Source organism: Girardinichthys multiradiatus, chromosome 12 (genome assembly GCF_021462225.1).
Source record: "Girardinichthys multiradiatus isolate DD_20200921_A chromosome 12, DD_fGirMul_XY1, whole genome shotgun sequence".
Lineage (NCBI taxonomy): Eukaryota > Metazoa > Chordata > Actinopteri > Cyprinodontiformes > Goodeidae > Girardinichthys > Girardinichthys multiradiatus.
In genome coordinates this window covers 47,878,302-47,892,074 of record NC_061805.1, presented here as the reverse complement: position 1 = coordinate 47,892,074, position 13,773 = coordinate 47,878,302, and the positions used below count along the sequence as shown (strand labels likewise).

The 13,773-nt window shown below is 43.5% G+C and overlaps 1 protein-coding gene across 6 annotated transcripts in view; it reads right to left on the bottom strand.

Moving 5' to 3' along the window:
• Positions 1 to 13,773, bottom strand: part of wdfy3 (WD repeat and FYVE domain containing 3) — a 154,199-nt gene that overhangs the window by 29,936 nt on the left and 110,490 nt on the right. For 4 of the 6 annotated variants that reach the window (XM_047380825.1, XM_047380827.1, XM_047380828.1 and 1 more), the window contains exons 35-42: positions 13,361 to 13,594; positions 13,183 to 13,282; positions 11,484 to 11,644; positions 9,225 to 9,454; positions 7,673 to 7,782; positions 5,675 to 5,857; positions 173 to 330; positions 15 to 92 (exon numbers count right to left, since the gene is read on the bottom strand). In XM_047380825.1, coding sequence (XP_047236781.1) covers positions 15 to 92; positions 173 to 330; positions 5,675 to 5,857; positions 7,673 to 7,782; positions 9,225 to 9,454; positions 11,484 to 11,644; positions 13,183 to 13,282; positions 13,361 to 13,594 — 1,254 coding nt within the window. Of the gene's footprint in view, positions 1 to 14; positions 93 to 172; positions 331 to 5,674; positions 5,858 to 7,672; positions 7,783 to 9,224; positions 9,455 to 11,483; positions 11,645 to 12,404; positions 12,486 to 13,182; positions 13,283 to 13,360; positions 13,595 to 13,773 lie in introns of all 6 variants that reach the window. The other 2 variants (XM_047380824.1, XM_047380823.1) reach the window with 1 other exon arrangement.

Here is a 13,773-nt window from a genome sequence, read left to right as displayed (position 1 = left end):
TGTTGTTTGGGTACCTCTTGATATTCTTTATACTGCATAGCCACGAGGTCCCGAACGACTGCGATGTGCGTGAACATCCACTGGAAAGTCTCCTGTTGATCAGAAAATGCAGAAGTATCACTGAGCTGAGCAGACATTAGGAGTCTTTTCAGCTTCATTTTCAAAAACATACCTGTGCAGACGGACTGTTTTTGTTCAGGCTGTTCTCCTTCTTGTTGCGACGCACACCAGTCAGCTTGGACAGGCCGAAGCCGCTGCTGACCCTGGAGAGTTTGGACTGGGCGGCCGGCGCTGCAGCTTCACCGCGGCTGATGCACTTTTTCTCATGGGCTGGTTTCCCAGAAAAGGAAAAAGTTCCATTTAACAATAAGCCCTCATGATTAACAGTGTTCAACTTCAAGCAGAAAAAACCCCCAAAAATAGCAGTTTCTACCGCAGATAACAGATCTGTAAACCAAGTGCGCGTGACACACAGATCTACTTTAGTCATTATTACTGAGATCAGGGGAAACATTTTTACAAAGCTGTTAAAAATGTCTGCATTAACATGTTCAAACTGCTCAGAATTTGTGATTTAATGAAAGTACAACTTTTTACTTGAGACGACAAATTATTCCTCGTAGCTTTCTGACACTACAGTCTTCATTTATCATCATCTATAGACTTTTTGCAGCTGATACCCTGGACGTGGAATGGCCCTACCCGATTCGCGGGGTTTTATCTTCCCTCGGAGCCGGCCGCAGTCAAGCACCATCTACCCATGTTCCCAGACTTTGTCTCCAAGTTGATGTCTTCATGGAACAAACCACTGTCCACCCGCGTCACGGTGCCTGGTTATGGACAGTATCTGGACCTGGAAGGCGCCGAAAAAGCCGGACTGGTGAATATTCCGCCTATGGAACCGACTTTGGCAGCATATCTGGCCCCGTCCCAAAATCATGGTGTGGGTGGTCCAACATCGCTTCCGTCTAAGCACTGTAGGTTCGCCGCTGCTCAATTGGAGAAAATCTACAGGGCTCAAGCGACCACCGCTCGTGCCCTGAGCTCCATTACCATGCTGCAAACATACCAAGCTATGCGCTTGGCGGAGCTTGGAGCCGCAACACCGCCGGAGAGCCTTTTGATGCCACTCTTGAATGAGCTGGGAATCACCGCTGACTACATCCTCCGTGTATCCCGCTGTGCAGCGCTGTCACTGGGCAGAGGGATGGCATCAACGGTGGTTGCGCAAAGGCACCTGTGGCTGATGCCCTCTGACATCCCGAATAGAGATAGAGCCGTCTACCGGGATGAACCGCTGGTAGCCGATGGGCTGTTTGGGCAATCTCTCGATGCAATACAGGCGAAATTAAAGCTGAGGAAAAAGCAGACCGAAGCACTGCGCAGTATCATCCCCAGGCGAGATGTGAGACCCAAATCCAGCTCGGGCACTCGCAAACCAGCTGTACCGCCACCTCAACCGAAGAGGATGATGCGGCCCGTGAGCTTGAGCCCTCAGACGGCACAGCCACAGAACCCCGGCCAAGCTCCCTGAAAGACGGCCTGGAGCAGGGGTCCTCCTCCAGGGCTCCAGAGGGACTCGCTGTCCCGGAAGAAGAAGACACAGTCCTCCTAGCTGTAGGACTTGAGATTCAGAAGTTTCGGGAGCAGTTTTCGGCGGGTGCTGTCCAAAAGAGGTTTTGCTGGTGTTGTTCGGGATCCCGGTCCCAAGAGGCGCAGCGTTTCCCCACACAGTCTCCCAAGCACAATTTCCCCACAAATGTATTTGCACTAAAAGCCCCCAGTTTGGGTGCGTTGAATGTGTTTCTGAGCACTGCAGTTGTTCCAAATGTTTGTATAAAAACAGTTTTTTCTATGAAAAAAAGTCTAAATCAAAGAGCTGCAGGCGACAGCCAAATGAGGCTGCACCTCTCTCGCATGTCGGGAGAGGGCAGCACCGTTCCACCAACAGTGCCGCAGGCCAGTCGCCTGGCTGCACGTCTCCATATGTGGCGCACATGCGCACTCCAACCTTGGGTGGAGAGGACCGTTGCTATGGGTTACCGTTTACAGTTTTGCCGGAGACCACCCCGCTTTGTTGGCGTGGTAAACACGGCAGTAATGGCCCAAGCAGCAGAGGTTCTGAGAGAGGAGATAAATACACTGTTGGCAAAAGGAGCTATCCGTGCGGTTCCCGAGTCGGACATGAACAGAAGTTGGTACAGCCGTTATTTTGTTGTTCCGAAAAAAGGGGGCGGGCTTCGTCCAATCCTGGACTTGAGAGTTCTGAACAAATACCTCCAAACATACAAGTTCAAAATGTGAACACTCAAGTAGCTTCTGAGTGCTATCAGCCCGGGCGATTGCTTCGCCACGATCGACCTGAGATTTGCCTTTGAGGGCAAGGCGTACGAGTACCTCGTACTGCCTTTCGGTCTGTTTCTAGCGCCTCGCACCTTTACAAAATGTGTAGAGGCAGCACTAGCACCTCTCAGAGAAACAGGCGTCCGCATTTTAACTTATCTGGACGATTGGGCTTTAATAGCCAGTTCCAGAGACAGTGCAGGTGTCTCAGGTTCTGTCACATATTCAGGCCCTAGGATTTTTGGTTAACTCTTAGAAAAGCTCGCTGATCCCAAGTCAGCAATTTTCATTTCTCAGTCTGGAAATATGCTCCCTTACAAGCAGGACACGTCTTTCCGACCACAGAGTGGCCGCGTTTTACCGCGGCCTTGCTCAGTTTCAGTTGGGACACAGACTACAGGGGTTGGACAATGAAACTGAAACACCTGGTTTTAGACCACAATAATTTATTAGTATGGTGTAGGGCCTCCTTTTGCGGCCAATACAGCATCAATTCGTCTTGGGAATGACATATACAAGTCCTGCACAGTGGTCAGAGGGATTTTAAGCCATTCTTCTTGCAGGATAGTGGTCAGGTCACTACGTGATACTGGTGGAGGAAAACGTTTCCTGACTCGCTCCTCCAAAACACCCCAAAGTGGCTCAATAACATTTAGATCTGGTGACTGTGCAGGGCCATGGGAGATGTTCAACTTCACTTTCATGTTCATCAAACCAATCTTTCACCAGTCTTGCTGTGTGTATTGGTGCATTGTCATCCTGATACACGGCACCGCCTTCAGGATACAATGTTTGAACCATTGGATGCACATGGTCCTCAAGAATGGTTCGGTAGTCCTTGGCAGTGACGCGCCCATCTAGCACAAGTATTGGGCCAAGGGAATGCCATGATATGGCAGCCCAAACCATCACTGATCCACCCCCATGCTTCACTCTGGGCATGCAATAGTCTGGGTGGTACGCTTCTTTGGGGCTTCTCCACACCGTAACTCTCCCGGATGTGGGGAAAACAGTAAAGGTGGACTCATCAGAGAACAATACATGTTTCACATTGTCCACAGCCCAAGATTTGCGCTCCTTGCATCATTGAAACCAACGTGTGGCATTGGCATGAGTGACCAAAGGTTTGGCTATAGCAGCCCGGCCGTGTATATTGACCCTGTGGAGCTTCTGACGGACAGTTCTGGTGGAAACAGGAGAGTTGAGGTGCACATTTAATTCTGCCGTGATTTGGGCAGCCGTGGTTTTATGTTTTTTGGATATAATCCGGGTTAGCACCAGAACCTCCCTTTCAGACAGCTTCCTCTTGCGTCCACAGTTAATCCTGTTGGATGTGGTTCGTCCTTCTTGGTGGTATGCTGACATTACCCTGGATACCGTGGCTCTTGATACATCACAAAGACTTGCTGTCTTGGTCACAGATGCGCCAGCAAGACGTGCACCAACAATTTGTCCTCTTTTGAACTCTGGTATGTCACCCATAATGTTGTGTGCATTTCAATATTTTGCGCAAAACTGTGCTCTTACCCTGCTAATTGAACCTTCACACTCTGCTCTTGCTGCTGTCGCGTGTTGTGCGTGGCGTGAGGGGGGTTTGGACACCAGTACAATCCAAACTCCACATAAACTACCTGGAGCTCTTAGCGGTTCTGCTGGCTCTGCAACATTTCTGACAGGCTATTTCTCTAGCTTACAGCAACAGGGGTCTCCCAATGCCACATGGTGTGAGGGCTCACTCCACCAGGGGCATAGCGACCTCCTGGGCCCTATTTAGAGGGGTGGCCATGAGTGACATTTGTGCTGCAGCCAGCTGGTCTTCGCCGCACACATTTGTTAAGTTTTATCGTTTGGATGTGACAACCCCTTCAGTGGCTCACTCTGTTCTTCCTGCTGGGTCTGATGTGCTGCACTAGTATGCAGTGCATGATCCAGGTTTGATGGCTGCTCTGCGGGGCATTTATAAATGTCCCATACTCATGTGTTGTACTGAGTGAATCGACTAAAAGGGAACGTAAAGTTATGCATATAACTACTGTTCCCTGAAGGACAGTAACGAAGTACAACACATGGCTGCCCCGCTACTCAGCTGGGCTCGGTGAATATCGGATGTCGAACTGAGTAATGACGATGATGACGGACAGGTATATAGTGCAGGTGGGGCCTGTCACCTGTCGTCATCACATAATTTGCCTAGGAGATGTGATTAGAGGTGGCTTCAGCCAGGACACGCAGGACGTGATATCCCATACTCATGTGTTTTACTTCGTTACTCTCCTTCAGGGAACAGTAGTTATATACATAACTTTACGTTTCTAGGTGTGCAGTTCAGAACCACGCAACGCTCCTTGCTTATGCGGTATGAATTAATGCAGGATAACTTTAATCAGCTGACAGCTCAGACGGTTCCTAATTATGGTGGAGCCAGACTTAAGCTGATTATTGAGCGCTAGAAAAAGTAGCAACTCATAGCAACAAACCCTGCTGCTGTAGTTCATCACTACAGAAAATATTCAGCAAAATGACCAGAAAGATAAAAATTGTCTGTTGAATGGCTGCTACTGAGTTTTGAATGTACCAGAATCTTGTTTAAACTGTAGAAAATATGTTTTGCATGCGTCAGAACCATGTTTGTTTTCAAACACTATTTATTTCAGTATAAAATGACCCTTTATTTGTCTCTCAGCAGTAAAAGTTATTTGTATCAACATCAAATTTACAGTCAAATGGCAGCACACAGTGGCAAACTAAAAAAAGGCAATTATAATAAAAAAAAATAACTGCAGGACCAAATGAAAAGGTACATTATTCCATAAACGATATTAACCATGTTACCATGTCTACTGTTTTGGTAAACAGGAAAAATACATTTTTATATTAAATATTTTTCTGACCAAGGGCTGAATTGTCCCCTACTTATTGGTGATTCTAATTAAAGAAGTAAAAATATTGTCATATTGTAATTAGTCATACGTTTTGCTCTTAACTAGAAAGAACCCTTCACCTTCAAATGGTGTTGAGTATTTTTCTTAGTATCGGTAGTTTGATCTGGTTAGATACCCAAATCATGCCAACTGGCTCCTTTCAGTGCGGAGAAGCAGAATAAGCTGAATAAGCCACACAGCATGCTTGCTGGTTTTACATGGATTATTTGTTACTAAATAAACATATGAACCACTTTGAACTATTAGGAGTAATCTGTTTACATCAGTGCTTAATGAATCTCCCGTAGTTAGCAGGTGTGAAACTACCAAGAAAAAGTTTCCAACTCATTTCCACCAACACTCTGGATCTGTTAAATGTGCTTTGAGTCTATAACTATGTTTCTGCTCACCCAGATGGTTCTGCCAGCTCTTCAGAGCAGGTTCCTCCAGAGCGGGGCGGGCTGTGTTGATGTCCACGTGGCCTCTGTCGTTGCAGGGCAGAGACACTTTGAAGATGTCCTCCAGCATCTGACGCTTGCTGTGCATCAGCTCTGTCCACACACGGTTCACAGCCTTCAGCAGCAGCTGCCGTCCTGCAGAGGGGAACGCTTATTATTTTTAATGTGACAAAGTCAGATGGCTTCTCTGGCATCAAAGAAAAGTACAGCTGTGTTCGAAATAACAACAGTCAAACTAGATTAATCAGATCAACCACTGTTTGTGGCAGAAATCGTTTCACCACAAGGCAAATCATTTTTCCAGTAGGTGTAGTAGAGTCATAGAAAACCAACAGAACCAACATTCATTATATGCTTGCTTCTGAGTCTGTTTAATTAAATGATTGATTGAACGAGGCATGTTCAAAATAACAGCAGCGTGGAGTTCAATTACTGAAATCATTTATTCATTGTGTGAAGAACCAGGAGTCCATCAGCTGGCCCGTATTTAAGGATGATGCCAGAACATGTTGCACATGCATCTCTCTCTAACATTTGACAAGCATTGTTCCAAAGAATAGCGTACTTTGATTAGGACGTTGACCTTGCTAAAATGATTTCCAACTCTTTAAGATGAAAAGCAAAACCAGAAAGGTGTTGAAGAAAATGAAAGAATAGCCAGAATGGCAAAGACTCAGCCAATGATCAGGTCCAGGGTGATCAAAGAAGGTCTGAAGTTAACGGGGAGTACTGTGACAATTAGAAGACGCCTGTGTGAAGCTAATTTATTGGTAAGAAGCCCCTGCAAAGTCCCACTGTTAAAGACAAGACATGCAGAAGAAGATGGAGTTTGCCAAAGAACTCCTCAACTCATCCTTTTGTGGACTGATGAAAGCAACATTGTTCTTTTTAGGTCCAAAGGCCACAGACAGTTTGTCAGACGACCCCAAACACTGAATTGAAGCCACAGTCCACTCTGAAGACAGTGAAGCATGGTGGTCAAGCATCATGATATGGGATGTTTCTCTCACTATGGTGTCCGCCTATTTATTGCATCATGGATCAGTTTGCATATATCAAAATTCTTGAAGAAGTCATGTTGCCTTATGCCGAAGAGGAAATACCCTTGAAATGGATGTTTCAACAAGACCCCAAACACACCAGTAAGCGAGCAGCATCTTTGTTCCAAACCAACAAAATCAAAATTCTGGAGTGGCCAGCACAATTAAATGGACATTAATTCAATAAAAACGCGTGGGGTGACATAACAAATGCTGCTTCTGAGGCAAAACCAAGAAATGCTGAGGAATTGTGGAATGTTATCAAACCATTCTGAGCTGGAATACCTGTTCACAGGTGCCAGAAGTGGGTCGACTTCATGCAACACAGATCTGAAGAAGTTCTCAGAAAAGTGGTTAAACAACTAAATATTAGTTTACACAGAAATGATAAATCCTAAAGATTTTTCAGTTTAAACAGTAAATATTTGAGTTTGTAAAGACAAATGTAGACACTGCTATTTTGTTGAACGCCCCAATGTTAATTTTTCTTCTTTTTCTGTATGTGATTAAAAGATTGATACATTTTCCTTCATGGTTTAACTTTAAATATAATGTGCAGTGTCCCCAATGCATGGAAATAAAAACTATTCTAAGAATTGTGAGCTTTCTACAGGTTTTTAAACACTATTATTTTGAACACAACTGTAAGTACATTTTTTGATCCGTAATCAGGTTCCTGTTGTATTCTGACTAGATCTGAACAGTGAAAGTCTATTCAGACAGGACTTTTTTGGGTCTTGTTCCCATCTTTTTAAAATGAAAACCAGATGAGGGAAAGATCTGATGAACTAAAAGAAACCTTCTGGCTGATTCTCAGGTGTTTTTGTGAAAATGATAAATGGAAAGGACATGGTTAAACTCCATCTGCGTCCACAAAAATACACACGGGTACAGCGAGCATTGGACTCACCTTCGCTGACATCGTGGCTGTGTGTAGAGTCAGTTTCATTCTCTGCGGGCATCATGATGTGCCAGGTAGTCATTCTGGCCTCCGCTTCCAGACCGAAGCCCTCCACGCTGCTGTGGAGACATAAAAGACAATGTTGGACCAACATGTCCTACAAACGTGTCCTGAAATGGCCAGTCGCTCTGGTGGTACAGCAATCTCATCGCACCTGTTTTTAAGCGTATAGAATATTACTACTGCGCATGTATTTAGAGGCAATGCAATCCGTCACTGAATCCCACATAAAACTGAAAAACAAAGCAGGCTAAGGTAACATCTATTCAATTCAATTCAATTCAGTTTTATTTATATAGCGCCAATTCACAACACATGTTGTCTCAAGGAACTTTACAACAGTCAGGTACATACATTCCAATTAATCGTAACCATTGAACAGTGCAGTAAGAGTTAGTTATTTATTCAAATTGGATAAAAAGTTTTTCTGTCTAAGGAAACCCAGCAGATTGCATCCAGTCAGTGACTTGCAGCATTCACTCCTCCCGGATGAGCATGTAGAGACAGCGGACAGTCACTGGCGTTGACTTTGCAGCAATCCCTCATACTGAGCATGCATGTAGCGACAGTGGAGAGGAAAAACTCCCTTTTAACAGAAAGAAACCTCCAGCAGAACCAGGCTCAGTGTGAGCGGCCATCTGCCACGACCGACTGGGGGTTAGAGAGAACAGAGCAGAGATACAAAGAGAACAAAGAAGCACTGATCCAGGAGTACTTTCTATGGGAAGGAAAAGTAAATGTTAATGGATGTAGCTCCTTTAGTCGTTTCACCTAGAAAGAAAGAACAGATTAACTCTGAGCCAGTTTTTAAGGTTAGAGTCTGAAAGAGAGCACATAGAGTTAGTCACAGTTAAGCTCAGTCAATTGCCATGTCTAGGAGAGAGAAAGGGTTAAACACTAAAAGACAGGGCCAGGCTATGTGGATCATCGGTAGAAGGTGAGCATTAAGTTGTTGCCAGCAGAAGCTCGGACGATTCCCCTCTCCAGAAAAGTGGACATCTAAAATGGCCAAATTGTCCTCTGGCATAGGGCTGAAAAAAAGGGGCATGTCTCTAAATTGCCAAATGTCCTGAAGCATTAATTTGTAAAAGTGTTTTCCAAACCTTCCTTCCATTGCCTGTAAAGCAGAGCAATGGAAGCAATGGAGCGACATAGTGCAAGTGCACAGATCTGTGTAAGCGCTGCAAAATGGCCAGACTGCACTGGCTTGTTCGTGCACTTTCTAATGCAAACATCATGCTCTTGGGACAGGTGTCATGCAGGGACCTACTTTGGTAAAGTGAGTGGAAAAAAAAATATATCACATAGATTCATTACACATACAGTGAAATATTTCTTTATTTCTTGTCATTTTGATGATAATGGCACACAGATGATGAAAATTCTAAATTCAGTCTCAGAACATTTGAACATTACACAACACTAATTATAAAGCACATGTTTTATATTCAAAACCAGTAAGACAAACTCCTGCTCGCAGGTCAGTTTTTGGTGTCCTTACCTCCCGCTATGCAGGCAGATGAAGCAGTGAGCCAGACAGGCCACAAAGTCCTGGTCGTGGTTGCCCGGCCCGAGTACCAGATTGCGGTTGACCGTCAGGACCCGCAGGGCGTCCAGCAGGGCCACCTGCTGAGCTACCGTCTTGTGAGGTCGACAGAGCTGGTAGAGCACGGTCCGGTTCAGGCAGTGGTAGATGGTGTCGAGGGAAAGACCCTGGGACCGCCTCTTGGACTGCAACCAGAGGGAAAACATTTTATTTCCTTGTTATAACACTGCGGTCAGAATGTGAACAAAGCTGCAGAAAGAGGATTTTTGTTGGAGCAACTGGGAGGGAACTCTAGTCAGTCATCAGTAGGTTTTAAATGAAGCCTGGTTGATGCTCCTAAAATAAAAACATATTCAGAAAAATTTTACTTTTAACCAACAAACCTGGAGATCAAGAAGTCAAACACCAACATTACACTCACTATAGTGCAGGCTGTAAGTGTTAATGGGCATACTGCAGCTACTTGGTTTGATTCCTAGAATATTACCAACAATAAGCAGGTGACCAGAAACTGAACTAATCAGATCAGATATTTTTAGAATTAACATGCATATTATAGCTGCTAGGCTAATTTTTCTCTAACTAATCTCCTAACTTTATGTGCTGCACAAAAACAAAGAAAAAGTCTTGACGCCAACTAGATACATATGCACACTAAAATTCCCGTCTGTTTAAAAGCTTGGCCCTAAATGATTTAACATTAGTATTTTTGTAATTTCAAGTTAAAATGGGCAGATATTTGCAGAGTAGCGCTCAGAATTGCTGTCTGAACGGATTCACTTTCATAAATGTTTTCTTATAAATATTCAAAAAGAAAAACTTTAGTAGAAACTGCTTTGGGATTATTTCAGTTGCAATGGACACAGGAAACAAAAAATGGAAACAAAAAGCAAAAAAAAAAAAGAAGCAAGAAAGAGAGAGAGGTGGAGCAAAAAGGACAAAGGGAGTGATGGAGAAAAGAATAGAGGAGAAAAAGGAGAGGGAGCAGTCAAAGACCCAACCTGACACAAAAACAGGCGCACAAAGTCACAATCACACATTCCCACCCTTATGCGTACAAAAAAAAGCACTCACACAGGACACACAACAATGGACATCGTACAGTCACTCACACCCCCCATACATACTCTATACTCCCCGGTCCACTGGCTCTATTCCACTCGGCCCGCCTTGTGAACGTTTCCATTACTGTTTTTCCGTACTGGTACCTATTTTTTTGGTCCCTGCTCCAGAGCAGGTATGATCAGGGCAGAGTAGGGACTACATGTCACATGAACAGACTGCTGTTCACTGATTGGCCATGGCACAAGGAGATATGAGAAGGTTTTCGCTGAGGCAGGGAAAGGTTAATAAAACCCAAGAGCGACTACAATAATATTGAGGACCACAATGGCCGAAGCGGGTCATACCGAATTTACGAATCATAAATCGTGCCTGAAGGCTGAAAGAGACAAAATAGGACACATCAGGGCTCTAAATTAGTCCATGGTTTTGTGTTTTAAAGTCCTTGTTCTCATTATTGCCATGGCTGAGACAAAAACTTCCTCATAAAGCCCAAAATTGTAACTTCTTTAGGCAAACCTTGGAGCTTCACCAGACCAGACAGCAGCATCTCTCCTCTCTGCTTCTTCTGCCACCTCAACCCCCCCCCCATCAGAACCCCTGAGCCTTATTTTATAAGTTCTGGCTTGGCTGTGTTCAGATAATTATCCCAGTGGATCATTTTATACATGAAAAAACATATATAAGAAATTCTTGAATATAAAGTAATGCAAACATTATTAGTATTTTGTTTATGTTTTTATGTTCTATTTATTTATTTGTTATAATTTCAGTTTCAGCCGCCATAGCCTCAGTTATCGGGTCAGTGGAAACACAACTGGTACCGTAGTACAGAGTAGAGCGGAGCAGCGCTGCCTATAACAAGCCAGCGGAAAAGCGGCAACTGTTTCCAGTCAAACACATCCTGCTTATCTAATTGTATTCTGTAGACGAAGCGGTTGCTTTAACTTGAAATTATTCAGTTCAGGCAGCTGGTCCGTGTATCACAATCTGCTTCATTGAATCAGGAGGCAATAAAACTGTTTATATTCTGTTACCTTGGATAAACAGGCTTAAAAAAAAAACTAAGAAAACCGAAGCAGCTCAATTTCCAAAAAATACTATTGCAACATTACACATGAAACAGCTCAAAAAGGCAGATTTTGGATGAACCTGTCCAATCAGCTGCACGATGAAGTCCACCACCAGCTTGGAGTCCTTGCTGAACATTCCCTGCCACAGCTTGTCCACGACTCTCTGTGTGAAGTAGAAGACGTTGTTGACCAGGATCTGGTAACTGCCACCGGTGCTGAGAGGCAGAGAGGCGTCTTCACCTGGATGGAGACCCACAGAAAGAGTAGGAGTTACCTAGGCTTACAGGCGACTCTAATCGGAACAACGGAGAATGAAGCTTGTGTAACTGTGTGGACCATCACACATTAACTTCTGGTATTCCATCGAAAGGTGACACTAACGGCTGTATTTATGCCTTTTACACGCTTGTATTTTCTGAATTAAGTATGGTTAGAATTTAATTACACAGTTTTATAAGAAATGTCATTAGAAAAACCTTCCATAGAAACTACAGAAAACACTAAAACTAAATCTTTAGTAACCATTAAGAAGGAAAAAAAGCATGAACAAGTTGTGAGAGGAAAGATGTTAAATAAATGTTGCAATCAGGGAAATGTAAATGCTGTTAATGCATAAAAGAGCCCTTACTACAGTTTACTCTGGGGAACATACATAGTATGTTTCAAAACATCTAAAAGTCTAAAATTTAAACATTGCTTTCCATGAAACCTACAGATTTACTTCTTGGCTATTCTTTCTAAATTTACAGGTCACTTTCGGTGACCTACAGGTTTACCATCCTTGCCGTACTGATCACTCTCAGGAATTTACAGGTCATTTTCTAAGAAGTTAAAGGTTTGAGCATTTCTGCTGTGTCACCGACCTACAGGAAATACAGAAGTACTTTCCCAAAAACCCTGAAGATTACCAGCCAAGACCTTACAGGTTACTCTGCCAAAATCTACAGATTGCATTAAATAATTTACAAGTTACTTAAAAGGTTACTCAACCCAAACATACCAGTTACTTTCAGGAACGTATAGGCCACTTTTGATAACATGCACTTTGACTTTCCTTCTACTCCAAAAAGTACTTTTTGTTCTGGGGATGAAAAAGAAAACGTTTTAGAAAGCAACAGCTAACAACATGTAATCCTGAGATAGTAAAGTTAAATTTCAGCAAATTAACTTGTTACGGTTAATGTGCAGGATGTATAAGGTTTTGCTACCCAGACTACAATATATGCTTTTAATTTGCTTTTTCTAGAGAAAATAAAAATAAAAAACATCACATTTTAGCCAGGACTGGAAAGTTATTTGTGCAATTCTGTGTTCCATCTGGGAAAGTCGTTCAGAAATGAATTTCCAGACAAGGAAAAATGGTTTTCGGGCTGCATGCAAACAAGGTCCTACTATATTTGCACTCTGTTTTTGTAAATGTTGATTAAATGCTAAGAATGAAGGATTTACTAGAACAGAAGCTTCTGTGTAAATTGCTGAGTGTGCTTCCAGAGAGTGTATGTGCTGCCTTGTGATGCCTCAATAAGGCTTCATAAAGAGCTAAGAGATGCCCATCGCTGCTGGACGTGTGCATCGTGTCCATCTGGAGGTTGTTGCTAATTGAAGTGTGTTGATTTTCTATAATTAAGTAGGTAATAAATCACTAAACTGAGAACATAAAGTCGGTATTGGGAGATGAATAAACAGAATGTTAAATTTAGGTGAAACATGTTGTGATTGGTTAAAAACCAAACTGGTATCAGCTGGACTACATGAAGTTTCTCATTCTTCGCTCTGACCTAGAAGGACGTCTGCAGCCAGAAGATGCTCCATGACGCCGTCCAGGATGCTGGACTGAAACTCCTTCTGTTGAGTTCTGGTGGAGCGATCTGGGGAGGCCTACAAGTTAAAGCAGAAGTTATCAGAAGATGATCCAAACTTATAACCGGAGATCATTTTTGGGTCTGCTGCCCGTACCTCCAGCAGCATGTCGATAATAGGCGTCTGCTTGCTGGCGGGGGTCATGCACATATTGTCCATGATCAAGACCCTCATAAAGTCGAAGACATATTTTTTGGCAGGGTGGTTTGTCAGGGAGGTCTTGGAGCCCACGTTGCAGTATTCAGACTGGCTGCGGTTCATACCAGTGTCCCCAGCAAAGGCCTTGAACTCCTCAGTTGGAGAACTGGCTTCGTCGTCCAAATCACTCACCTCAAAGTGATAAAAGGAAAACATTTAGTCTATTCAGCTTTAAAAAGAAGCCGTTTGATCATGACTGAGCACAGAGGAGAAAGAAAACAACTTTAATTCATTCAGTTTTCAGTTTCAGTAAACTTTTTCAATAATTTTCCAATCATAGTTTGGCGAGAACCATCGAAAGATCTTGAAAC